General features: G+C 41.4%; 1 protein-coding gene across 16 annotated transcripts in view; it reads right to left on the bottom strand.

The window, feature by feature from the left end:
* Positions 1-25,449, bottom strand: part of PTPRT (protein tyrosine phosphatase receptor type T) — a 1,106,784-nt gene that overhangs the window by 202,211 nt on the left and 879,124 nt on the right. For all 16 annotated transcript variants that reach the window (XM_084776217.1, XM_084776209.1, XM_084776218.1 and 13 more), the window contains exon 12: positions 23,857-24,130. In XM_084776217.1, coding sequence (XP_084632343.1) covers positions 23,857-24,130 — 274 coding nt within the window. The remainder of the gene's footprint in view (positions 1-23,856; positions 24,131-25,449) is intronic.

Raw genomic sequence — 25,449 nt, 5'->3', positions numbered from 1 at the left:
GAATGAACATTTGACAAGAGACAAGTCTATGTGACACCTGTTATGAATCAAACCACAAATTCATGTTTCAAATAGTTGTTTTGACCCTGAGAACATTTGATGGGTTTCATAGTCTTTATGACTAAAGCTTTTTTAAATCGCTTTCTCTCTGTGTGTGTAGGTTTCTGTCTTTTTGTTTCTGTCTATATGCCTGCCTGCCTGCCTGTCTGTCTCTATTTGTCTGTGTCTGTCTCTGTCTCTCTCTGTCTCTGTCTCTCTCTCGCTGTGTGATGCACGCGTGTGTCTGTTAGTCTGTATTTAAAATCTTTACTATGTGAACTTTTAGCTATTTCCCAAGTGAACACATTCCATAAACCTGTGACATCACTGGCATACTGTGGAGTTCCAGCCAAGTGTGTTCATGAAGAGAATTGTCTTAGCCTTCTCTATTGGAACTCATTTCCCAGGAGATGCTGAGGCTGGTGGAAATCCCAGCTGACTAAATTACAGTTTAAAGGCAATGTAGCAAAGGAAGTAAAATCAAAGACTGCAAAGGTGAGGCACCAAGCTGAACATCTGTCAAGAAGCCAAGGCTGACTCCAGGGTCTACACAATCTCGAAGGTATTTGGGTCCATCAGGTTAGAAGGTTGTGTTGTAAAAATAACCACCCCCTTACTTCCATGGATAGAAACAGCAAAGGTGTACTGTATACTCAGAGCACCAGATCTACACAGGTGTACTGCTGTCGGAGGGATGGCATGGAATGGCATGTAAATTACTTATTTACTCTGAGAGATCAAGGTGGCTGCTCAAATCCATTTTAACCCAAAGGAAACAAATGCTGAAAAGGCAAACTCTAGAAATCCAACGCTTTCGGTCAGAAGTGACTCTCAGTTCTACTCTTGTTTCATTGTCTAGAACTAGAGTATATGGCCACACCCAGTTTCAGTGAGGGAGGGAAATGGAATCTTCTACATCTTCCACCCAGTGCAGGGAAGAGAAGGGAATGTTGCCGACAGAATTAGTTCCATCCGTGCATGTTCCTGAGCACTGTAACTTGTCTCTTCTCTTAGCTCAAGTGCAACTCCCTATAATTAAGTCCCACTGTCCCAACTCTAGTTCCAAACAAAAAGTTTGCCCTTGCTGGAAGAGGAAAAGAGTTATGATACCGAAAGACAGTTGTCAGACCATGAATGTTCCCGTCAGCAAACCTCTCTAAGATAAGAGTTCAAGTATTCCGAGCCACTTTTGCTACTCATCCTGGGACTCCTTCCCTTTTGGGTCTCTCAGTGTGCAATACCAAGAACAGAAAAGCACAGTCTTTATTAGGTCTCGTTCATATTATCGTTATCTAGATTATTGCATTTTCATGATTTATTTTGAGTTTCACATAACACTTCCAACCTCCCATCTCAAGTAAAGAATCACGTTTATCACTGTGAGTTCTTCTTCTTTGCTCTGATCCCAATAACCTCCAATATTTCTATCACACATTGTTAGAAAGTATTTTTTTCTGATGTCTCATCCAAATAATTAGCCAGTATTAAGCAGGAGATGCCAGAAGCTGAGCACTCACTACAAACTCTCATCCTGCTGACATTCTTGTACGTCAGTCTTCGCACTAACTGGTTATCCTGAGATCTTACATATTCAGATATTTTAAATAGCTCTAGTGTTGACACGCTGTAACTTCTGTAAGGTGGAGGCTCAAGACAATGGTCAAGTTTATTGCAGATATAGATCCTCTATCTACTGCATTTGCCCAACCTAACAGCCTGAGGTGCCCCTTAAAGGAAGAAGGCTGAGTTGGGGTAATCAAACCTTTTCTCATCATGAAAATATCGCTGTGTGAAAAAAAATGACTGAATTTTATAGGATGGAAATTGTAAGTGTTAAACAGTTCAACAAATCATGGCTGAAACATTTCAAGTATTCCTTTTAGGATTACATATGAAAATTGAACCTTGTTCTATTTAAAGGAAAAGTTTAGTTTTTTAATTAAAGAACATATCCAGAAGACAGAAAGAAAAATGATCAAAAAGACACATAGACAAGGAGAACTAAGGGCTGAAGTCACAAATAAGTCTAAACTTATACATGACTTGTTAGCTGAAGCTAACAAACTAACATTTTGCTTTTTCAAATTGAAAGAAAGAGGACAGTCCTTAAATTCCTGTTGGTTTTCAGTTCTGTGCTTAGTTTAAAGATCCTGAGGTAGTTTGAGTAAACGGGACCCTCAGGGAACCGAAACCCTCCAAATGGTGGCATCATACTGACCACCCCTGGGAACTGAAGAGTGGGAGATGTGGAAGACATGACTCAGAGGCTCATCAACCTCACATTGGTGCAAAGGAGGAAGATTTTGAAAATGTTATATAAGAAAACTTGCCATTTTTATGCATGGTAGTTGCATGTAACAGTGGGCGAAGGTTGGATGAAGCCAAGACTGTTGGAGTAATTTGACAATATAGTCATCCTTTGGTATCTAAGCTAGATGTTGTCCAGAACCCACATGGGTACCAAACCCACAGATGCTCAAGTTCCTTATGCCTGCCCTCCGAACCCATGCTTCTGCATCCGTGAACACAGGCAGGAGATTCACTGTGAGTATCTTAACTTTAAGGGGATCAGACCCAATCTTCCTACACTTAAGAAGGTACTCACAGGGAATAACATTGAATATAGAAAAGAGCCTTCTGCTTAAACATGAGGCATCCAAAGTGAAGCCTAAGAGAAATGTGTTTGTCTAACTATGCAAGCACGGCCGAGGAAGAGGTGGCATCCCAACAGAGCAGAGCGTGAAGACGCTGTCACAACTAAAGCGAATGTGAAGGTCAGAGCTACACAGAAGGGGATGAGAGGAGGATGGCTTAGCGGTTAGAAGTACAGGCTTCCCTTGCAGAGGACCCAGGTTAAGTTCCCAGAGCCCATATGGGAGCTCACAGTGACCTTGATTGTAGTTCCAAGGGATCCAGTCCTCTCTTCCGGCTTCAGAGAGCATCAGGCGTACTTGCGGTGCACACACACACACACACACACACACACACACACACACACACACACACTCACACACACACACACACACACACGCATACAGAACGCTCAGACCCACAAAGTTTTAACAAGAAAATATTAAATGAATAAGCTAAGCATTATTGTTATTCTAATCAATGGGTAACTTAGCACGAAGAGAGGTCCTGAAGAGAACTTAACTCTTGCGCTGTTCATTAGAAATGACGCACAAAGACACACCTTAAATACTCATCTTAAATACAATCTGACAAATTTTTCATCAAGTTAGCACACACTTATGACCAGGAGCCACGTCTAGGACCTGATGTTGCCAACGTCTCAGCTGCCTCTTCCAGGACTCTTCTCAGCACCTCCTTCCTGAAAGAGCAAAGATTAACCCACCCTCTATGTGAATTTTGTTTGGTTGGTTTGGTTTGGTTGAGACAGGGATTCTCTGGGTAGCCTTTGCTGTCCTGGACTGGCTTTGTAGACCAGGCTGGCCTCAAACTCATAGAGATCTGTCTGCCTCTGCATCCCTGAGTGCTGGAATTACAGGTGGGTGCCACCATGCCCAGCTGGGAATTTTTTAAATATGTGTGTTTACATGGGTGAGAATCCTGGGTAGCTACAAGCATTTGTTCCATCACCCACTCTTCCTCCCTGCATCCTTTGTGGTACTTTCTAACGACCTAGCATCGCCTTCCCCTTCATGGTTTCAAGCCTGAAAGCCAGGCCATTTCCTAACACTACCCCCTTCAACTCCTGCACTTTGCAAAGTCTGCTTTCTATAATGCAGAGAGCATGTCTGCTGACACTAAGTGTCTTCCTGACTTTCACAAGCATGACGCTGACATGTTCACTTTCTCCCAGGTTCCTGACAGCTTTAATTCCGTGAGCTATTTGTCTTTGTTGGTTAGAATTAGGCAAAGAATTACAAAGCCCCGAGTCATTCTCCTGACCTTCTGGTTGATTGGATTGTCAGCAAGCAAATCATGTCCAGGCACGCTGGACACTGTAAATTCTATTACGTGGGAGGTCTGGTCAGTGTGCACATGTCCAGAGTCCCAATCAGATTAACAAGCAGGAAATAAGTACTTCCTTTGTGCTCAGGCTGTGGAGGGTGCTGTATTTTCTGCGCCATCTCTACTATATCATACACGTAGTCTATAATCTGTGTTGGGACAGCACACATTATTTTCTCACCTTTTAAACCTCACCCATATCCTTCCTCCTGCCACAGACTTGACAGTCTTTGCTCGGGTATGTGTCACCGTGGGATACACCTTAATGACAACCGCACTTCGGTAGTTGTGTTGAGACTTGCACTATGTTTCATGCTCTGCCAGAGCTGTTGAAGACCGAGCAGGCCACCATCTCTGTCTATGGCTCTAATCTCCAAAACCAAATGCAGAGGCAACCTTCTTTTGTGGAGAAAAAGGCACATCCTGAAGACATCCTCAAGCACTGAATCTGGCCTTGGATACTGCTATTATTCCTACTTTTCCAGTAGCCTACCTTCTTGTGTCTTGATACCACTCTATACTACCCTGTCTTATGCAAATCAGTTTTACACTATTGCCTACCATATTCCTATAAATGGCTTTATAGGAAGCCAAGTCTGACTTTGCCAATAGCACACTCACCCAGCCTCCAACAGTTTTTTTTTTTGCAATTGTCAGATACTCCTCCAATTTAAGATCTCAGTGCAAGTATCCTTGCCATCCAAGTGAGCCCATAACTTCTGTTTATCACCCAGTAGGCATAAGGTTAAGGTATACCACCTCACTGATGGAGAAGCCTTGGGGAATTGGCTAATACTTGAGTTCTTACCATATTATCTCATTGGACTCCTAATGTACTATAATGAGGGTCTAATCCTGACCTCAGTTTTCAAATGCTTTTTGCCCAGCTCCTGATCTTGTGTCTTTGTCTTCTCTCTAATATTGGGCTTCCTCAGTTAGCATGATAGGACTTGACCTTCAGTCTTCAGACTTGCCTTAGATTTCTTTTAGCTACTTTGGCTTATGCACATTTCTAAAGGACAACCTACCTAAGCCTTCGTTCATTATACTTGGTCCGTTTTTCAACAGACACACATTGAATGATCACTATTGCTCTGGGTACCGCAGCTAGAACGATGAATGAAATAAAAAAACGGTCTTTGTCTTTGTAAGCTGGACATCCCTGGGATGAAGATAAGCATTAAATGACGACGTCCCCACAAGTAAATATCTAATTGCAAGTAGCCACAGGCAATAGGAGCAAACAGTGTTAGGTGTAAAGAAAACAAAGTGGGCTGTGGGGAGGAAGGAGATGCTTTACGGCTTTGAAAGAGCACTCTGCCTGACACCTGGAAGAGAAGTGGGAGTGAGCTACATGAAGTGTCAAGGAGGGCGGCCCACACTCAAGAACAGATGTGCCTAAGCAACGGAAGTAGGAAAATGAAGAGTTCGCTGAAGACATAAAGAAGTCTGGAGTGGCTATAATCACAACGGATTACTTGGGCCCTGGTGTGAGAGAGAGCTATATATAGCACTTTGCTCTATGCTTTAAAAGCAAGAGGGTTATAGAAACAAGAAGGCGGCAAATTTCAGTTTTTTTTCTTTTTTTAGCCTGTTAAAACTGTTGTATAAAGGAGCAGATAAGGGTGATAATGCTGTGAGACACAGGACAGAAAGTGGGGGTGGAGGCTATCCAAGAAGTGAGTGTCGCTAAGTTGGGTCAGGGGGAGTCCTGCTGTGGTCTTAACCCAGCCACCCCTGACCCTAGGAATGCAACGCACAGCTAGGCTCTGTCTGACTCCCAGGCTCCCCCACCACATTAGTCCACCCTATACTTAAGTACCATAAGGTTTCTGCGCTCTCCATCCAGGGTTCCTTCAACCTTGATCCTTAAGCTGTTGCTTGTCTTCTGTGGGATCAAATCCATGAAATAAGTGCTAAGGACATTTCAAAAATAACCCCACTCTTCACACGCCACAACTCTGCATATTTTATGTCTTTTCATTCTTCAACTAGGTTTAGAACACTACACTCCTCCCTTCTCCCCCTCTCCCCCCTCCCCCGGTCAGAAGACAAGATTAAATGACATTTCCCAAGGTTACACAGATGGCAAGCCAGGCTGAGATACAAAATAACCTTTAAGCAAGTGGCCTTTTTCCCCCCCTGGGCATCTGTATGCAATCACCCTTTGCCATTCACCTGCTTTTTCAAGTCATATGTAGACACATGAAGATGGCAGATAACAAACAGGCTAAGAAGTTTTCAGTGTAAAGAGAACTGCTTTGATTTGACACAGGAACCTAAAAGAACTCAGAAAGTCAGAGACACAAAGGCAGGCACATGGGCTCCAGAAACGTAAGGAGAGCCAGACTCCTCTGAGAAAAAGGCATGAGAGATGTCTTTAGTTGGTAAGAGGGCCAGAGTGGTCCAAGACTTAGGTTACTGACAGGCATGTGTGTAGTCACCAAGATGAAGTTAAGTGAGGTCTCGGGCTGCCGGGGGGATGGTTGTGATGACAGCCCATGCTGGGAGGACACTGTCCATTGTCACCTTGTCAGTTGTTCCTGGATAACATCAGGCTGTGATTCCACCTTACAGTAGGCAGAACCCAGAGTCCAGCTCTCAGGGAGGAAATGGCTAAGTCTCATGCTAGCCTATTCAGAAAACTTACCACCAAACTTAAGTTCTCAAATCTTCCCCTGAATGTATTCCCAGGCGAATCCAGTTTCATATCTCCTTCCCTTTGCACCTTCCTTCAGTCAGAGGCTCCCATTATGGTCAGGGAAGAGCAGCTGAAGTTCATCTTTAATTGCTACTGTTGCAACCCAGTCTCTCTTGACCTGTCATCATTAGCTGCAACAGATCGTTCTTTCTCCGACTTCTCCCATACACTCCACTTTTGGGTTATTCTGTATTTTTGGGTTTTTATCACTTGTCTTTCTTTGTCTCGTTCTCCACCCCTCATATTTTTGGTTAGCTATTTATCCTTTGCCTGACCAACAGTCTTTGAATATTCAGTCTTCATGACTCTCAAATTTGTTCCTAGCACTGTTACTTTTGATGTTCAGGCTCATATCTCTGTACAGGAGATATTTACAATAAAATATTCAGACCTTGAAGAAAAGTCTATCTACCCCTGTCCCTCCTACTCCAAACATAACCTATGACCAGTCTCAATCAAAGCTGCTCCTCAACCTCCTACTCAGTTATTACGTTAAAATATTAAATTTTATCATTGCTTTTTCTGTTTAGTTGAAATCAGTAACAATACAGCATCCAATATTCCTGCCAACTTTTCAGAAACAATACAGGAAAACAATAATCAATCAGTTGATATCCATAACCTCAACGAAACTAACAAACAGAACATTGTAAGTACTTCATAGTCCTGGTTGGCAACATGGCAAGAGACAAACATGAATGAAATGTGCCTAGGACTGTCAACTCAAGCCATCAAGAGGGAAAAAGATCTCAAAAGTAAACAACTGATCATAAAAACTCACCACCAATGGAACAAAATAAACACCAAGTAAATCTATACTGCAGGGGCTTGCTAGATTGTTCTGTGGGTAAATGCACTTGCTCCCAAGCTCATGACCTGATTTGATTCTATGAATCTACATGCTGGAAGAAGAAAACAGATTCTTGAAAATTGTTCTCTGACCTCCATATGTACTGACAACCAAACCCCTTTTACAAAAGAATAAATAATCTGTCTTTTAAATCTTATATTTCACTATCATGTCATATGAGAGTGTTTGTGAATTGTAAATTTAGTAAGCCACTTTAAATCTACAAAATAGAATCCTGGATAAATAATAAAGCAACCACATGCAGAGGATGGAAGAGTTTCCCACCAGGAAAATCAAGAGGCCAAAAGGGGAAAATAGAGGTTATACACCACTTCACAATGACATGAATGTTCTGGGAAAATTTTTGGTTTAGAAATAGACAAGTTAAAAGCAGAAACATTAGAGAAACCAGACGGAAAAATGCAAAGAGAATTAGTCTAACTCATAAAGGAAGTGAAAAAAGTGACACAAAATCGCCCCAGAAATAATTATCAGTTACGAGGATCCCAAAAGAGAAGCTTAATAAACATTTGAAAAAATGACTATAAAAATGAAATAAAGAGAAAAATCAAAAGTGTATAAAACGTGGCTAAAGAGTAAGCTAAAGAACATACCATGCATGCATATATAGAACTCCCCGTATTAGGTAGAAAAACTAGTGACCTGATAGATTACTGGAAGTAAAATACTCAAAGCACCTTGCAGATTCAATGCAATTCTTAGTTTTCTTTCAGATTTTTTTTGAGACAGGGTTTGTCATGGACTCACTTTGTAGACCAGGCTGGCCTTCAATTCACAGCGATCTCCTTACCTCTGCTTCCCTGAGTGCTGGGGCAATTCTTTTTTTTTTTTTTTTTTAAGAGAATCAACAGCATTCTTCATATAACTAGGGGAAAATCATGAAGCTTATGTAGGAGTGAGAAGGAATCAAACAGGCAAAACAGTCTAAAGAAAAATGAGAAAGTTGGAAGCCTCGCAACACCTAATTTGAAGTCCTACTACAGCAGCATCATAAGCAAACCAACATGGTACTAGCAGAAAATTGAACACATAGGCCACTGAGCAGAAGTAAGACCCTAGGAATAAACATATCTGCAACCAACTGAATCTAACCAACCCAAACCCAAACCGTGTATTGTAGAGATGAATGTTATTTCAATGAATAGTATTGAGAAAATTGATGCTCCTAAGTAAAAGGCTTAGCTATTCCCCCACAGAAAAACCAGCTCAACTGATCAAATACCAAGTGATAGGACACAAAACTCCGAAACCACTACAAAAATACATAAGCAAAATATCTTAAGACATCAATATACTTTAATCATCTATAGTTTTTTGTTAGTAGTGAGACCTTGTAGGCTTTCAGTCCACTTTGGCATGTCTGTTGATGCATCCTTATGCAGTTTATGGAAGATTCTGACATCACTAAGAGATACAGTCTCACAGCAAATGCCCTTATCCTCTGGCTCTTAAAAATCTTTCTGTATTCTCTTTAACAATGTTCCCTGAGCCTTAGGGGGCAGAGATTTTTGTAGATGTATCCATTGGGACTGGGCTCCACAACTACGTGTTTTGATTGGTTGTGGTTTTTTAAAATATTTATCCTTATATCCACAGATGAATCTAGTCCCACTACTTCTGCCCCATCAAGAAACATCCCTTTGAAACTGGTGGGGACAATTGCAGAGAATACAACCTCTGGTTATTAATGGTAGACACAATGTGGCCCATTGTTTCTACCCTGCTGCCATTACTTTGCACCATGGGCTGCAACCCTTTAACTCATAAGTCTAAATAAATAGCTCCTTCCTTAATTTATCTCTTGTCAGATGTTTGGTCACAATAATGAGAAAGGAAACTAATATAATATGTTACTTAGTACCTTAAAATAAGTAGTGATCATCAGAAATATAAATATCAAAAAAATCTACATAAGACTTAGAAGCAACCACAGGTGGATTTGTTTATTCCTGGGTATAAAAGGCTGTTTAACTACAGCTCAGTATTGAATTTTAGAAAATAAATCAAAATGATGTATTGGACTACATTTTTATTTACTGTGACAAAAACACTTTAAGTCAAGTCAAAAGATGAGTAACAAACTGAGAAACCTGCAACATCACCCAGAGGAAGAGTTCATATCTGTCATGTATAAATAACTTGGAAACTGATTGAGAAAAGGTGTAAAACTTGCTGAAACTGGGCAAATGATATAAACAAGCATCACAGAAAGCATTTAAAAATATCTCAGATATAGATTAAATCAATTTAATTTGTAGTAAAAATAGAACGGAAGTCATTACAATATTGAGAAACATTCTTAAATATAGAATTTGGTATACATAAAAAGTTAGACCCCATAATGGTGTTTCTAAGGTGCCTGGTATTCTGCATTGGGGCCTAGGCCCTCCTGGGGACAGCCAAGATGCTACTAGATTCAAAACAGTATCCATGCCAGCTCAAGGACAATGTCTGCTCTCCAGATAGGGCCACTATCCATGCCCGGCATGTGCGGGAGAGTGGAGGCTTTTGCCCGATGCTTATTAACACTGTGGAGACCTCCTGCATAGGCACACAGGAACTGTAGGCCATGGCTGACCAGGAAACTGTCTCCCCTGCTGCCATAAAAAGACTATACTGGACAAGGTGAAACTGGACTCCTCTGATGGGGCCTCTCTGTCTTCTTCGGGCTGTGTTAAGCAACTGCCCTTCTGCAGCCTGGTCACGGCAGGCAAGGGATGCTTTGTCTGTCCACCTTCCTCCTGCTCTCTGCTTTCTCTGTCTGTGTCTTTGTTTCTGTCTGTCTGTCTCTATCTGTCTCTGTGTCTCTGTGTCTCTGTGTCTGTCTGTCTGTCTGTCTCCCTCCCTCCCTCCCTCCTCTCTCTCCTCGCCCCCCTTTAAAGCAACGTTTTTCTATGTAGTCCAGGTCAGCTTTGATCTCTTAATCCTTAACTCTGGTTCCCCAAGTTCTAGGATTATGAATTAGTGTCAGCATGCCAGGCTCCTTTTTTCTTTTTAAGACAGGGGCTTGATGTTGCCAAGATAAGACTTGAACTTACGGGCTCAGGGCAACCCTCTCAATTGCACACTATCTGATTGATTCAGTTCTTCACTTTCTTCTCTCCTTGCTTAAAGCCTCTGCCCAGTGCTCTCTGGCTCAAACCACACAGAACATCCCCATAGCAGACCCCTTCTCACAGCCAGGATAGGCCAAGCTTCGATCAGCCAGGAAGGGGAACATCACTTACAACTGGGGACCTCCATTTATACTCCTCAAATGCCAATTCAAAATAGGGTGGGTTCTCGGACCTCCACCTCTTCCGCTTCCTCTGGAACTGAGGCCTGTGTCCCTGGTTCCAGAGTCAGTTGGCTTAGCCATGGTCCCCATCCTGTAATCGACTCACAGAGTTACCTGTTCTTTCTGTGAGGACCAGCTAGTTCCAAACATCCTGAATGTACTTCCAGGCATTCATCCTTGATCAGTGATCCCGCTCGGCATTTGGGGAAGAACTCAGGTAGCTAACGAAACTCAGGTTCATTCGTGAATTGACTCACTGAATACTGTTACTTCTCTTCCTAGCCTGTCAGTTGAAATAACACCATCCCTGACCACGCAAAAATTAGGCCCTATGAATTTATGGCAAGGCTGCCAGAAGCAATCCTATAGGATGATAGGGAAAATGGCTCAATGGATAACACGTTCTTTCTCTAAGCAGGATGGTTAAAGTTCAGAACTCTAGAACCAGTGTAAAAGCCAGGCAAGTGTGGCATATCACCTATAAGCCCAGCACCTCGGAAAAAGAGACAAAGGATTCTTAGGTTAAGTCAGTTAGTTAGACTAGCTCGAGTCAACAAGCTCTATATGTTCTCGCTGCCTCAATAAACACAGTGGAATGGGATTGAGGAAGACACTGGACATCAGCTTTAGACTTAGACATGTGTTCTAGTTGGCCTCTGTCATGATGATAAACATGGTGGCAAAATGCAGCCTGCCAGGGAGAGGGGTTACCTGGCCTAAAACTTACAGACTGTCATCAAGGATTGCCAAATGAACTCAAGGCAGGAACTGAAGCAAAGGCCATGAGGAATGCAGCTTACTGGCTGGTTACTAGGCTCCCATTCAGCCATCTTTCTTCTTCAGCCCAGGCCCACCTGCTTAGGGATAGGGCCACCCACAGTAGGCTTGGCCCTGTCCCATCCACTGGCAATCAGGAAAATGCTTCAAAATCCAATCTGACAGGAGCCATTCTCAAATTGAGATTTCCACTTCCCACGTGTGTTTAGCTCACAACTAAGACCAGCCATCACAACATGTAGATGTTCACCTGTACACACATGTATATTCATACACATGTGTGAGTATATAAACAGGAATATATCCATGCAGAAACAACTTATATGTATGTATAAATATATACATGTACACACATATATACATATATATGTACATATATGGAGAGAGAAGAGACAGAGACAGAGATAGAGAAAGGCAAAGAGAGGAAGAGGCAAACAGATCAAAAGACAGAGACATAAGAAAAAGGAAAATATTAACTAATTCAGCGCAGAGAGAAGGGGATTTAGCAACAAATACCAGAAATACACAGCAGTCAATCAGAACACCATAACTGACCATCTCTTTCTTGGCATCTTATATTGAAGACATGCTTCCAAAATTATAAATATTTATAACTGTATGCATCTTTCTCCTTCACTTCTTCTTCACTGCTTCTTTACTGCAGTAATGGTCACAGTTTAAAAATACCGTAAATTACATGTTCACATATGAGAATGAATGAATTACCTAAGTGCCACCATTCTGTTTAAAACTCTCAGTGGGTTCCTGAGCAGAGCCCCAACACGTCTCTTCCCTCCACCTCTGGACCACTTTCTCCTCCATCATCATCATCATCATCATCATCATCATCATCATCATCAATCATTCTTTACAATTCTAACACAACACTGTATGAAATTACTTATTTGTATAATGGATGAATGTAAAGGCTGTGAAAATAGGAGACTCTTCTATCCCTATCATGCCTAAACATGCCAAACATGCCATCAATGAAAGGAAAATTGATATTCGTCTTTCTTTTGTCTCATCAGTTGGAGTGACCTTGAGAAAATTCTCTAAGCTTTCTTCATGACGGTGCTTGTGTCTGTCTAATGAGAACGACGCCATCTGCACATCTCACTAGGCTAAACAGAGCTTTGTGTGCACATGTGCCTGAAACAGGGATGCACACATACCTGTATGATTGTAACAAGTTAATGTTGAGATTATTCCCAAGATACTTACAAAGATTTCCTAATTTCACCAGAAGAAAAGAAATCACGCTTTTTTTTTTTAGCATAGTAGTCAAGTCTCCCTTTACCAAGTCTCTGAGTGTCTCTGGCTTTTTCTCCAAGCCCCATAGACAACCTCACTAAATCTCACAAATGTAGTAAGAGTCCTCCCAACTTTGGACTTTGGTCCATATGCTGTATGCATTTGACATGCCCTCTTCTATTCCATTTCTTGCCTGGGAAATAGGCACCTAGACTTTGATAGTCAATTCAAGCACTGCTCATTTTGCAGCAAGTCCTGTCTACCTCCAAGGCACATACTAGGCCTTCTGACATCATGCTTCCTGGAACAGTTCATTGCGCACATTTGTTTTCACCATTGTCTTCTCTACTGGACTATGAGTTCCCTGAGGACAGGGCTGCATCTAATTAATCACTCACTGACACAGAGAAAGCCCTTAGTAAATGGTCGTCGTCATCATCATCATCATCATCATCATCACCATCATCATCATCATCCCCCTATACAGCTAGGGCCTTTATAAGACATAGGAAAACACAGTTTTCAGAGAAAGTGCATGTATGAGTTGGGGGTTAGGAGAAGCTGAGCTGAGGCCACTGTTTGCATCTCAGTTTGTTTTTCTCCCACGATAAGGGAAGTGGGAAATCTATGAGCTGCCTTCTGAGGCCAGAGCTGCTACTTTCCATTTCTCAGCAATAGGGACTGAGGGCTATGTGTTGGTTGTATCCCTTAATTGTGATGTCAGATGTGTCTTTCCACTTAAGCTTCCCATGAAGAGCCAGAGATCTCTAGATCTGAACCAGCTTAAGCTGGAGCTGCCCTTCATGATCCCCTGCACAACATAGAGGTGACCTTAATGATCCCTGATCTCTGAAAGCAGTCTGGGGAGCTGTAATTACTAATTGATGTTTGTAAAGTCTTTGAAATTCTCAGGTGACAGATGTAATCAAAGGCCAATTTATTATGATAATTGTTATTAATACGGCTTCTCATTAGTTTTGGATGTTAACTGCAGGGACAGCAGGTGTTTAAAAGCAGCACAGGGGAGCAAGCCTGGCCATGTGTACTAGGAGAAGGGGGAAAAGTGTAGCATGGGGTACTTGGCACAACTTTAAGGGACTCCTGTTGACTTCAGTCCAGCAGCGTTTCTCTATAAAGCCCCTCTGAGGAGCTGAGACCCCAAGTAAAGAGAGCACTAAAGACACAGGACATCCTGAAGTTGGAATGGTCCCTTGTCAAAGCAACAGCTCAGCCTTTTTATTCTGGATTATATGGCTCCTCAGAGTCTTTCTTGCCTTGCTCATGTGAAATGAAGGTATTTAGCACGTGTACTTGCTGTGGTTAGAAGATGGTTCTGAGGTAAGAAATCATGGTTGTGTGAATTTAAAAAAATAGAAACTTGCTAAAGTTTTCCCATATCCTAAGACGTAAGGATATCTGAGATGCATACAGTGGCATTGGAGCTGATGAAACAGGGATTACAGAGAAGTCTAAAGCACAGATTGGATTTGGGAATGCCTGGACATGGATAGTGGTTGGAAAGGCCTGGGCTTCACTGAGCATTTGGACATGATAGAACAACAGATAATTTTTAAAATTTGATAAGTGAATATAGCAATAAAATGACTCCTAATGACATGCTGTTGTGCCCATAGAGCAGGTGTCCCTCAACTCTAATCAGAGAAACTTCATCTTGCAGCAGATTACAGTTACCACAAAGATCCACAGCAGGACCGCATGCAGAAATTGAGGGATTTGGGGGTATATTTATTGTAAGAAGGGACCATACTGGGGCCCCTTTGATTAAAACTTTCGTTCTGAAAATGGGTCGAATAAAGTTTAAGTTTCAAGACCTCCCTGGGTAACTGATATCCTGTGGCAGGGAGAGACATGTATGTGGGTAACTGACATCCTGGTTTAAAAGTTGAGACATGAATGCTAGGCAAGGCGCCCTGCCACAGCTGAATAACCCAATCATTGGGAACCAAATAAGTGTACTACAATGGCATGCTCCTAAGGATGTCCTCTATTCCTAAGTCCTGAATGGTGGGGAAAATGTAACTGTAACTTGACACAGATGTTTGCTGTTTTCATGCTTAAACGTTCTCTAAGACTCTGTCTCAGGATCACAGTTCGGCTCCCGAGTCTGTTCTGTGGCTCTAATCAGTCAGTAGAGGTTTGAGTACAATGAACTTTTGTCATCTGCATTGACCTGGTGCATGAGCTGTGTTGGATCTAAACAGATCCCATAGCATTATCACACCCCTCTCCTTTATAGCCAAGGATTTATATGGAAGAAGGGGTGAAAGAGCAAGAGGTTGTGGACACCTTTAAGAAAATAGTGTTTTTTCAGATATAACAGGGTAGGTATACAATGAACTCACAGAAACTGTGACAATATAAATAAGACCTGTACAAGCTCTCGCTAGACAAAACGGAAGCACAGAGGAAATGGAAACGAAGACCCGCCCTAGCCAAAAAGCTATTGCATTTGAAACCTGCTTAGAGAGGAAAAAAAAATCACTTTTTTTTCAAAGGAGTGATCATACTCCAGGGCAGGGCCCATGCTCAAAAGTAACTGGCCACATGGCTCTCTCTCTCTCTCTCTCTCTCTCTCTCTCTCTCTCTCTCTCTCTCTCTCTCTCTCTCTCTCTCCCTTTCCCTCTCCCTCTCCCTCGCTCCATTTTAGATAAAAAGAACATGAATTTGAGTGGGAAGAGATGAACTAGATCTTGGAGGAGTTGGGAAAAAGAAATAAAATGACAAAATAATTATTGTATGAAATTCTCAAAGAATAAACACAAACATGGAGAAGCACTTATATTGCTTTGGTCAGTTTCTTACAGGTCTGTTTCACTTCAATCTTTTTACTTTGTCACCTAACATTTTAAGGTTGAGTCTGCAAAGGTGAAAGCCATGATAGAAAATGTTCAGTCTCCAGAAAGGGCTGCAGAAGATTTGTCCCCAGTGTCTATTAGTCTCTAAATATAGCAAACCATCTCTTTCCTTGGGAGTTTCCCCTCTTTCCTATAACTGGGCCTGGCGTCTACCCAGTGTCTTGGTACAGTCTGGGCCCCACCTGGCTTTGTTTATTCTTCCTTAACACTCCCTTCCTGCATCATACCCACAATCTATTCAAATTCATTTGATAGGTTTTAATACTGAATATCCCCCACAGACTTTGTTTAGTCTTGTGTTAGTGCGCCTCTATCCTCTCTCTGTCTCTCACATGACATCTGCGGCAGCCTAGTAATGATGTCTGACAGGGAGTCATTGTATGCCAAGCACCAGCTCCATTCTTCACATATGTCTTGTTTAAGATCTACAAACAATCACATTGATCTGACACTAGGAGCACCAACAGTTTCTACACAAGACACTTGGAGCATATATGTCATTTCCTAAGGTCGCACAACTGATCACAGGCCATCTAGGCAAGCCCACACCCAGAATGTTCATCAAAAATTCTGAAAAGAGACAAACCTGGAAATCCATTAATCTTATTTAATAGCATTAATTAGTAGAATGAATACTATTTTATAACACAAGAAACAGTACCTTTGAGTGCAAATGGCTCCATTAAATTCTAATACTGTAACCTCAGACTTCACAGAACTGATATAGAAAAGACTAATTGAGTGTTTGAGGAAAAAAAGAGAAGGTCTTATGATACCAACCAGTGTCTCCTCCAGGTCTTAAATGTAGGCCTGTATGTAAAAATTCCTCTTAATGTATTTTATGAAAAGCATGCATGCTTGCATCTATCAATAGAGGAACTGTGAAAACCTGTCATATAATCCTTTTTGCCCTGGCTTCCCATGAGCTTAAGTAGTAAAGATGATTCATTAACTCCCTACACTAAACCTTATGGCTCAATGATTTTCTTTATTCTGCTATAAGACTCCTAAGCTAACAAAGTTTCCAACAATATGAATACCCATTTATACATGTGTACATATATATGAGTGTGTGTGTGCAAAATATCTATTTACTTACTTAAATTTTTGTTTACTTTATTTTGTGCATCCTGGGATTGCTTCTAGGTCATCAGGCCTGGTGGCAAGGCACCATTACCTACTGAGCTATTTTGAGAGACTTACAATATATATTTTATATGGATGCATGCTGAATCCACACAGCCCACACATATACTGAATATTTACAGTTTCAAATTGGTACCTGTATCATGATTTGAAAGGTTCTTGGGTGTTCATAAAGAAATATTGCCTATGATTACTTTTTGCATAAACCCCTATGGGTTGAGGAGGGTACATCTCACCCTATTGATAGACGAGAAGACCCAGCATTGCCATTTAAATTCTCACCCATGTAGATAATATATGATACAGCCAAGTCCTTAAATTCAGGAACTCATTTTTCCAAGTCCAAAGCTTTTCCTGCTTTTTCATTACTAAGGGACACTTCTAGGCTTTTCAATTCATTCTCATCCTTTGGAAGACCCCACGGAAGTATAGACCATACCACATGAAAGCCTTGACTGCAATTTCCATAAGGTGGATTGGACGTTGGGTCTAAGCGTTGAAGCCTGGAGGCACAGCTGACAAGATTATCAGCTGTCAACATTTGGGTAACCTTCATCTCGGTCTCCCAATGAATTTAAAGTATATTTGCATGGGAAAGAAAAAGTTCTTGCTCCCTCAGGCCTCATACCATGATAATAAAATCTGTACGAACTGTAAGTGAATGTGAAAATAAATTAGCAACCTGGGAGAACTCATCTTGGTATTTGTACAAGGTGACACTCGGGGAATTTTCTTTTTACCTGAGGAAAGATGCTGGAGTCCCCAGAAGGGCACTAACAGAAGTTGAGAGTTTTTAAGAGTGAGTGATAAAGCTCAAAGGACAGAACGGAGCCTCAGAGGTAGAGACGCCTGGGAGGGCAGTGGGGGTCCCAGTAACAGGATCTACTGAGACCCCGAGAAGGCTTTGTCAGGCAAACGAGGAATGAAGCCCGGACTCTGAAGACAGACATGTGCCGTGTAGGGTTATATATCTTTAGAGAGTTAAGAAGAGCCATTATTCAAAACTAAGTCTATGTCGTATTCCAAACTCAGTGCTTTCTACCCCACCAAGTCTCAGAAAACACATCCACATGCAAACATTCTTTTCACAATGCTTGGGTACCACTAACTACAATCTCTTCCAATTGATTCAGAGGCATACAATTTCCCCCTAACCCAGCTCTACCTCGATGATCCCAGCTATTATTGTGTGATTATACCACAAACATGGTGATCCATTCAGCATAGCATCTGGCTTCCCACTGCTCTCAAGAGGCAATTGAGTTCAAGAGCTTGCAGAGGAAGAAAAAGAGAACAGCCACTCTCCTGCCTCCCGCTTCTCTTATTTAGTTCAGCTTTCTGCAGAGGCGTCATCCAGGTAAAATGAACCCTCCATGGCAGGAAGGAAATGGCCAGGAAAGAGTTTTCCATTTAAGTAAACATCGCAAGCACACCAGCGTCGCCCAACACAACATGGCTTCTAATGGATATTTGCATGAATTTGCTACATTTGTTTTGCATCCAACCCTTAATTATGGTCCTTTCAACTTCACAATCACAGATAATGGTGGTGGGGATGCAGAGAACCAGAGATTCAGCAGGGCTCATTCTGAGAAAGTGGGAGAAATGAACAATGCAGAATTGTACCCACCCGCTGTTTATCACCGAGACAGCTACACTGGATGTTCTTAGGAAGGTCTGGAGGAAATCAAGGCTGCCCAGGCCCCCAGAGCTTGGGAAATGAGCCATCTGGGAGAGAAGTCTAATTATCAGAGTGGGAGGAAGGTCCTTTAGGGTTCATCTGTCCATGATGAAATGGCTCAGAACCACAACTTTCATTTAACCACAGTGGAGATCCAGACTATGTTGACATAACTTTAAATGTCTTTTGTTATTAAGACTTTTTAAATGTTTCCAATGAGATGGCTATTAAGGACGAATTAATAATTCAACTCACAAATGAGGAAACTGAGACTCACATACATCACGGAATAATTCATACCTTATCAACTAGTCAATTCATTAAATGACTTTGAGTGTCTACTCTAGGTTTAAGATTAAACATAGCATGGGAAATACAGCACAAACTTCCAAATGACATCCTGAGACTTAAGAACAAATGATTAAGAGAGAAACAGCAGCAGCAATAACAACAAAATCTGAGTCAGGCTTCTTATCTCTGGGCATTCTCAATATAATGGGAAAGGCATGCAGCATACAAAAATATATGTAATTTAAAAATATCTGGTGCTATAAAAGAAAATAAGATGCTAACCCATTAATACTGGTATGGGCTTCTGAGTGTTTGCAAGAAAATTCTTAGAGGACTGGGCATTGAAAATGAAGCCTAAAATGAAAAGGTCTAGTTCTACACTCAGCACAAGAGAGATGCAGCCATGAACCAAGGCTTCAAAGTGAGGGAAAAAAACTTCTTGAAATATTTGATAAGCTCTCAGGAAACATTCAAGATAGAAGTAGTTAAAAATGCAGTTGAGACATTGTGCTGCTTTGGGAGACCTCTTTTTAAGGGGGCTTTGGAAGAAAGAAGCCTGGCATCAGAAAACTAAGAAACTGTGATGAAGGAGACGTAAGGATCAGAAGAGCTGCATGTTACATACCAAGGCAAGGGGTGGATGGCCAAGGGCAGATAGTGGGCACTACACATTACTGACTATGAGAGGTTGATAGAAAAATGTGTTATTCGCTCAAGGCAATCAAGGAGACTAGGAGACACGAGGTAGGAAGAAATAACTGGTCGTTATGTAAGGAAAAATGTTCTAATCGTTTTGCCTGCCCCATAAAGGAACCAACCAACTTTCACACCACAGAATTGCAGTAATCATGGGGACACCCTGCTGAGAATGCTTTATTGGATATTTTTTTCTCCTCTCTTCTTCTTCCTCTGGCCCAAATTATATGACACTTCAAATTCTATCAAACTCTAAAATGCCATTATATAGCTATATCCAAACCATATGGTTACAGTATGGACTGACTGCTAAGTGTGGGTGCTGACACTCCAGCACCAAGGACAGCACTTTCGTAACTAGGTCTTCCTTGCTAGCTGCAAGAAGACACCAATGGACAAACACAAGATCTAACCATGCAGAATTTCAACTTAAGTACCAGTGGATAACTCAAACACCCAAAGAGACTCTGAAAAAATCTTAATACGAACACTAAGGTCAAATTTTCTATGGTATGCCTGGGGCTGGGAAAAGACAACCCATTCATAATCATTATAAAACTTCCCAATTGCCTTTATCCTCATGGGTTGTCAGCACTGAATGAATAAGTCCACATGACTACAATCATATGGTAAGTTATTTCCCTTATTTATTTTGGTTTCTTCCCCCGTTAGAATGTAAACACTATGCAGGCAGAGAGGTTTGTCTGCTCACTGAAGTTTTTCAGAGCATTTTTTTCATCCTTTGTGAAAAACAGTGTGTGCTTGATAGATGTTCTTCTAATTAATCAACCATATCTAACGCTTTTAATAGTTTAATTAAAGTCACACAGCCACGAGGGTTTTGTATTCAGGCAGTCTGAATTTTAAAGGCTGGGTTTACCATCATCTGCTAAGCTGATAAACTATCTTAATATACACAGAATGAAGACTCTTGGGTTCTAACCACTCTCACCTTGTCCTGAATAAATCTTGCAGGTAGGGTATGGAGGGAGGAATGGAAGCGTCTGCTTGTAGGTTATTCAGCCTGGTCTACACTCGTTCTGTAACATGTGACTATCTACTCCCTCCCTCCTTATTTGCTGTAGTTTCAGAAGGATTTTGACACATCCTTTGATTTAAACATTGCAATGACGCATTTCATTGAGACCTGTTTTTTTTTTACCCTATCAAAGCCATTGTCCCATTTTATGAATGAATAACTTTACTTTCTCTTTATATCACCAAATATAATATTTTCTTCTTCCATTCAAGTTGCTGAGTTTCGAGTCTTTTAAAAAAATAATTTCCTTTGTCTTCCCTGTTTCTTTGTATAGTGTTACTATTTTGTTTCTTATTATCAGGAGGCCAACTGTATGGTTAAAAACGATACTTCCAAAATTCCCAGTATTTAGAGTAAAACAATAGTTATATACTTGCTTTTGTCTTTGTGAGCGAATTAACAGATTCCTGTTCAGACACTTCTGCTTCCATCCTATTCCAAGTTTCTTGCTGACATGACAGTGCATTTTGGGCCCAAATCACAATTGCTAATTTTTACATTGTGCCTCTCCTCTTTAAGTAATTGCTTTTTACATTAACCTCCTGTTCTGTAAAGCATTTGGAATGATTATTTAGCATTAACGCAATGTCTAATTAGTTTCCTGCTCATTGTGGGTCTTTTATCCCATTCCTTTCTATTCTCGTTTCTTTGTTTTGATTCATTGCTCAGTCAATTGTTCTTTGAGTGATTTATTAGAAGCGGGGCATGGAGGTGGCTCTGTGTACCAAGGAGCAGTCTTCCTGATGTATCTGCTCACGAACAATGGATGTGCCCAGCTGGAGTTTGTAGCTGATCACTCTGCAAAGCCCTCCCGGTTTAACTGCACTGTCTTCTGGCCTCTATGATGCACAGAAGAGGAAAGGAGACAGGCAGACACTTGTCAGAGTGGGAATAGTTGCTCTGCTCCTATGACCTTTTTGCTCATTTTTTTTCAGTACAACTTAATACTAAAGACAGTAATTTTAAGCAACGTGTACCTTTTTCTTTGCCATAAAATTTCACTCTGAGCGCCCACATCTGGCTGCTTTTCCTTTCTCTGTTTTTGTGAGGCCAACTACACTCTCGGACAACATTGCATAAGCATGCACACAATACTCTTCCTGCTGTGTATCTTTGCTGGAAATTACAATTCCACTATGGCAGAGCAGATGATGTGAGGCACAGGTAATTCATGGCCTTTTTCCTCGCGGAACTGCATCTCAGGCCAAATGCAGCTTCAATACCTGACTGGTTTTTTCTATGTGTCAAAATCTGTGTCTTCCAGAGAAGGGACTATGCCATGATATTTGGGAAGAAAACCGTCCACTAGATGTTCCACGTCACCTGATGTCCCTGTCGCAGCCAATCATTTTTGGGCTGGAAAAACACCAGGATAATTAGTCTCCAGTAGTGTTGGTGTATTTCTAGCTCCCTGAGCAGTATCTGTTTGGGGACATGGTAACGTGAGACTGGGGCATAGGATCTCAGCCTCATTAGCAGACTGGAAACACAGCTCGATCGCTCTCAATGTGCGTAGAGCTGAGAGAGTCGTATCTTATCAGAGAGCTGTGTGCAAGCCCCGCACAGGCCAGCATGGGATTCAGAGATCTGAAAGCAAGATGGGCCCCCAGATGCTTTGCTCCATGTTTATGTCTTCATGCTCAATACATCAGAGTGCTTCGTGCAGAGTGGGGACCAGATGGACAGGTGGAAGGCAGTCTGGCAGCTTCTCTTTGTAGCTTTATACTCTCAGTGAGGAGCGTTGCTTGAACCAGTAATAAATGCAGAACTGAAATATCAAAGTAGAATTTAAATGGGCATGCGGACACTCTAAATGTTAATTAGTTCCTCAGTCCAGGATTTTTTTTCCGAGGCAGTGATTACCACCAGCAGACTAAACTGTTCTATGTGCACACACGCCACCAATCTTGCTTTGGCCTCAGTCCTTGTTTGCAGTGAGTGTGTCGCTCCTGTAGAGACACTGCATGATTCGGCACACTTCAGGCTTCCTCACAGATCTGTAATCTCTTGGAGTGCACGTATTAATCTTAATAGGAACCACAGGGATTAGCACATGACACTGGCCATCATATGCTTGATGAATAAATTATGAAAGCCTGGAATATGTCCATTAAGGTACCTCGAATGGGTGAGTACTAACTTATAAGAAGTATTATCAGAGAAGATGACCCGATGGGTGTGATTTAAGAGTGATTGAGATGTAACAAGAATAAATTAACAAAAAAGAATAAAATATAAAAAAACAAAAACAAAAACAAAACAATAACCACATAGACAGGCAAACTTGTTCGCTTTTTAGTCATCTATTGTACACTTAAACATTTAAATAAAGTATTTTACAAACTGTTAAAAAAAAAAAAAAGAGTGATTAAGTGGGTGGGGCAGTAAAGGTAATAACCCAACAGAAACAAACACCTTAAAAGTGATTGTTTTGCTCTATAAATCCCTAAAAGGTATGACTGAAGAATACTAGAAAGACGCTTTCATCGAAGAAATATTAGATAATTATATAACAAAGCTTTCTTAGAGTTACAACCTCCACTGTGTCACTCCCAAAACAGCAAGGTAAGTTCTCTGTCACTGAAGGCATTCAAAATCAAGCACCAACAATCTTGACTGTAATGTGGTCATAGTAACTAAAGCATATTTATTCAGGGGTGGGTGGAAATAAATGGGAAGGTGATGGATGCCCTTTGTGATTTCTTCCAGCCTTGTGAATGTGTGCTGCTGACTGACACAACTACTGAGGCAAGGAAATACTTGACACAAAAGCAGTTACTTTGTTTTTAAAATTAAAAAAAAATATATTTTGGACGTGACTCATGGTAATGATAAGGGGGATAATTCAAAACATGAACTGAAATGTGTTCCTCCCTGCATCCAGATGCTGATAGGAAGTTCAGGCAGTGTGATTTCCTTAAGTGTATCACCTTTTCCATACTCGATTACAAATTTACATATGTTTTTTCCCACAGAAGTCATACAAATAAATGCTTTAAGCCTCATGACACATAAAGTCTCTATATTGCAACGTCCCAACTTTACTCTTAAGCATCAAAAACAACCATCAGTCATGTACAAGCTAGGAGGCGTTATTTCTAAATCTCAAAAGACAATGAGGGCTGGACTTGGCTCATGGGGCCTCAGTTTACTCAACCCTGCTGTAAAGGCTCACAGCCTTTGCACTTGAGAGAGGGGAAAAATCTAAATCAGATAAGTAATGACCTACTTACTCCATTTGCTTTGCTGAGCGCCTGGAAGTAAATGCTGTAGCTCTTCAGTGGGGAGAGGGGAGGGTTCCAGTAGCCATTGTAGGTCTTGTTGTCCCCCACTGTAAATGGCTGGGTGACAGGCAGGTTGGAAGGCTTCAACTCTGCAGCAAAGTAGTGTAGAGAATCAAGGTTAGAGGCATTCCGGTAGCTCACGGGGACTGAGAAACACTCGATGATGTCAGCTGCTCTCCGGGACTTCTGAAGTCGTTCCTCCTTGACAACCAGCTGGTACACACTGGACAAGAGAGAAGAGAGGGAGGTGAGTCACTCTGTAGACTGATAATCTCACTGTCATTCATTGTGTGTGCACAGCTCCTCGGGGAGGAGACACTGATATCTCTTCAATTTGGAAAAAAAAATGATAATCCTTATCCCATGCTCAGATTTTCAACCCCGTTGCTTTGTAGAAATCTGTCTTCATATAAAGATCCAAATATCAATTCACACAAGACACATTCAGATTTCTTCTCAGACCCTAATCTATATAAACCTGTGGCCCCTTCTAGGTGGGTTTACTTTTTGAAGAATACTATTACCACCTGACTGCGCCCAGATCCTGAATTTGGCTCATTCTCAGTTCTCATCTACTTAGACCTCACTTTCCTCCCCCCCCCCCAACCAACAGTCTCTGTGGCCTGAGACTTTGCCCCAACTTTCTTTACTTTTCCCCCTTGCTAATGCTTAGGCCAGGTGCTCTCCCACATCTCACCTTGACTCTGTTGGTTCCTTTGTCCCCAGTTCATTTGATCCTTCTGTCTAGTTATCCATTTTGCTTCCAGTCATAAAAATGATCTCCCTTCCAGCTCTTCCATAGTTTCTCTTTTATCCAAATTATATGTCCTAAACTTCTCATCCTGGCTACTGCAACCCTTTGTGCTTGGCTTCCATCTTTCCTTTCAGGGGATCATCTCATGATGCATATGAATTCCAACAGCTACAGACACCCAACTATTATATAAACATCCTTAAACTGACCCTCTCCATCACCAGCTTGGGCTTCCTCTATTTGAAACACCCACCAATGCTAGCCACCTCTGCCTATAACAGACATCAGATCATCTATCCAGAATGAGTTATTGCCAACTCATTCATCATTTTTTTATTTGATTTTATGAAAGCACAAGATAGGGCACATGCCTCGCTGGTTCAATTGTATCCTTAAAAGTGAGATCATGGCCTAGTTATCTCTGAATTACTCTATCCCCCACCCCTACCACATACACACAGTGCCCAGGAGGAGCATGCCTGACTCTAAGCAAGTGATCAATGAACATTTGTTGAAATGAATCAAAGTGGATTGAATTAAAGTTGAAAGCAAGCAGTAAGCCAAATCTGGATGGATACAGAAACTTTAATCAGGGTAAACAGTGATTTCCAGGAGTGCCTGCCAAGTAATCTCATATCATCCCCTGCAACTAAGAATGCAAGGAGGTGCCAGTGTGTGCCTGGAGATGACAGCCTTTATTGACTATCAACCATATGCCAAGTACACAGATTCTCTTCATGCAAGTTACTCAAAAGTTTGTGAATTGGATAAAAAGTCCTTATGCCTTG

Source organism: Acomys minous (assembly GCF_964271855.1).
Source record: "Acomys minous genome assembly, chromosome: 3".
Taxonomy (NCBI): domain Eukaryota; kingdom Metazoa; phylum Chordata; class Mammalia; order Rodentia; family Muridae; genus Acomys; species Acomys minous.
The sequence above is the reverse complement of the archived record's forward strand: the minus strand, read 5'-3'. Positions and strand labels throughout refer to the sequence as shown.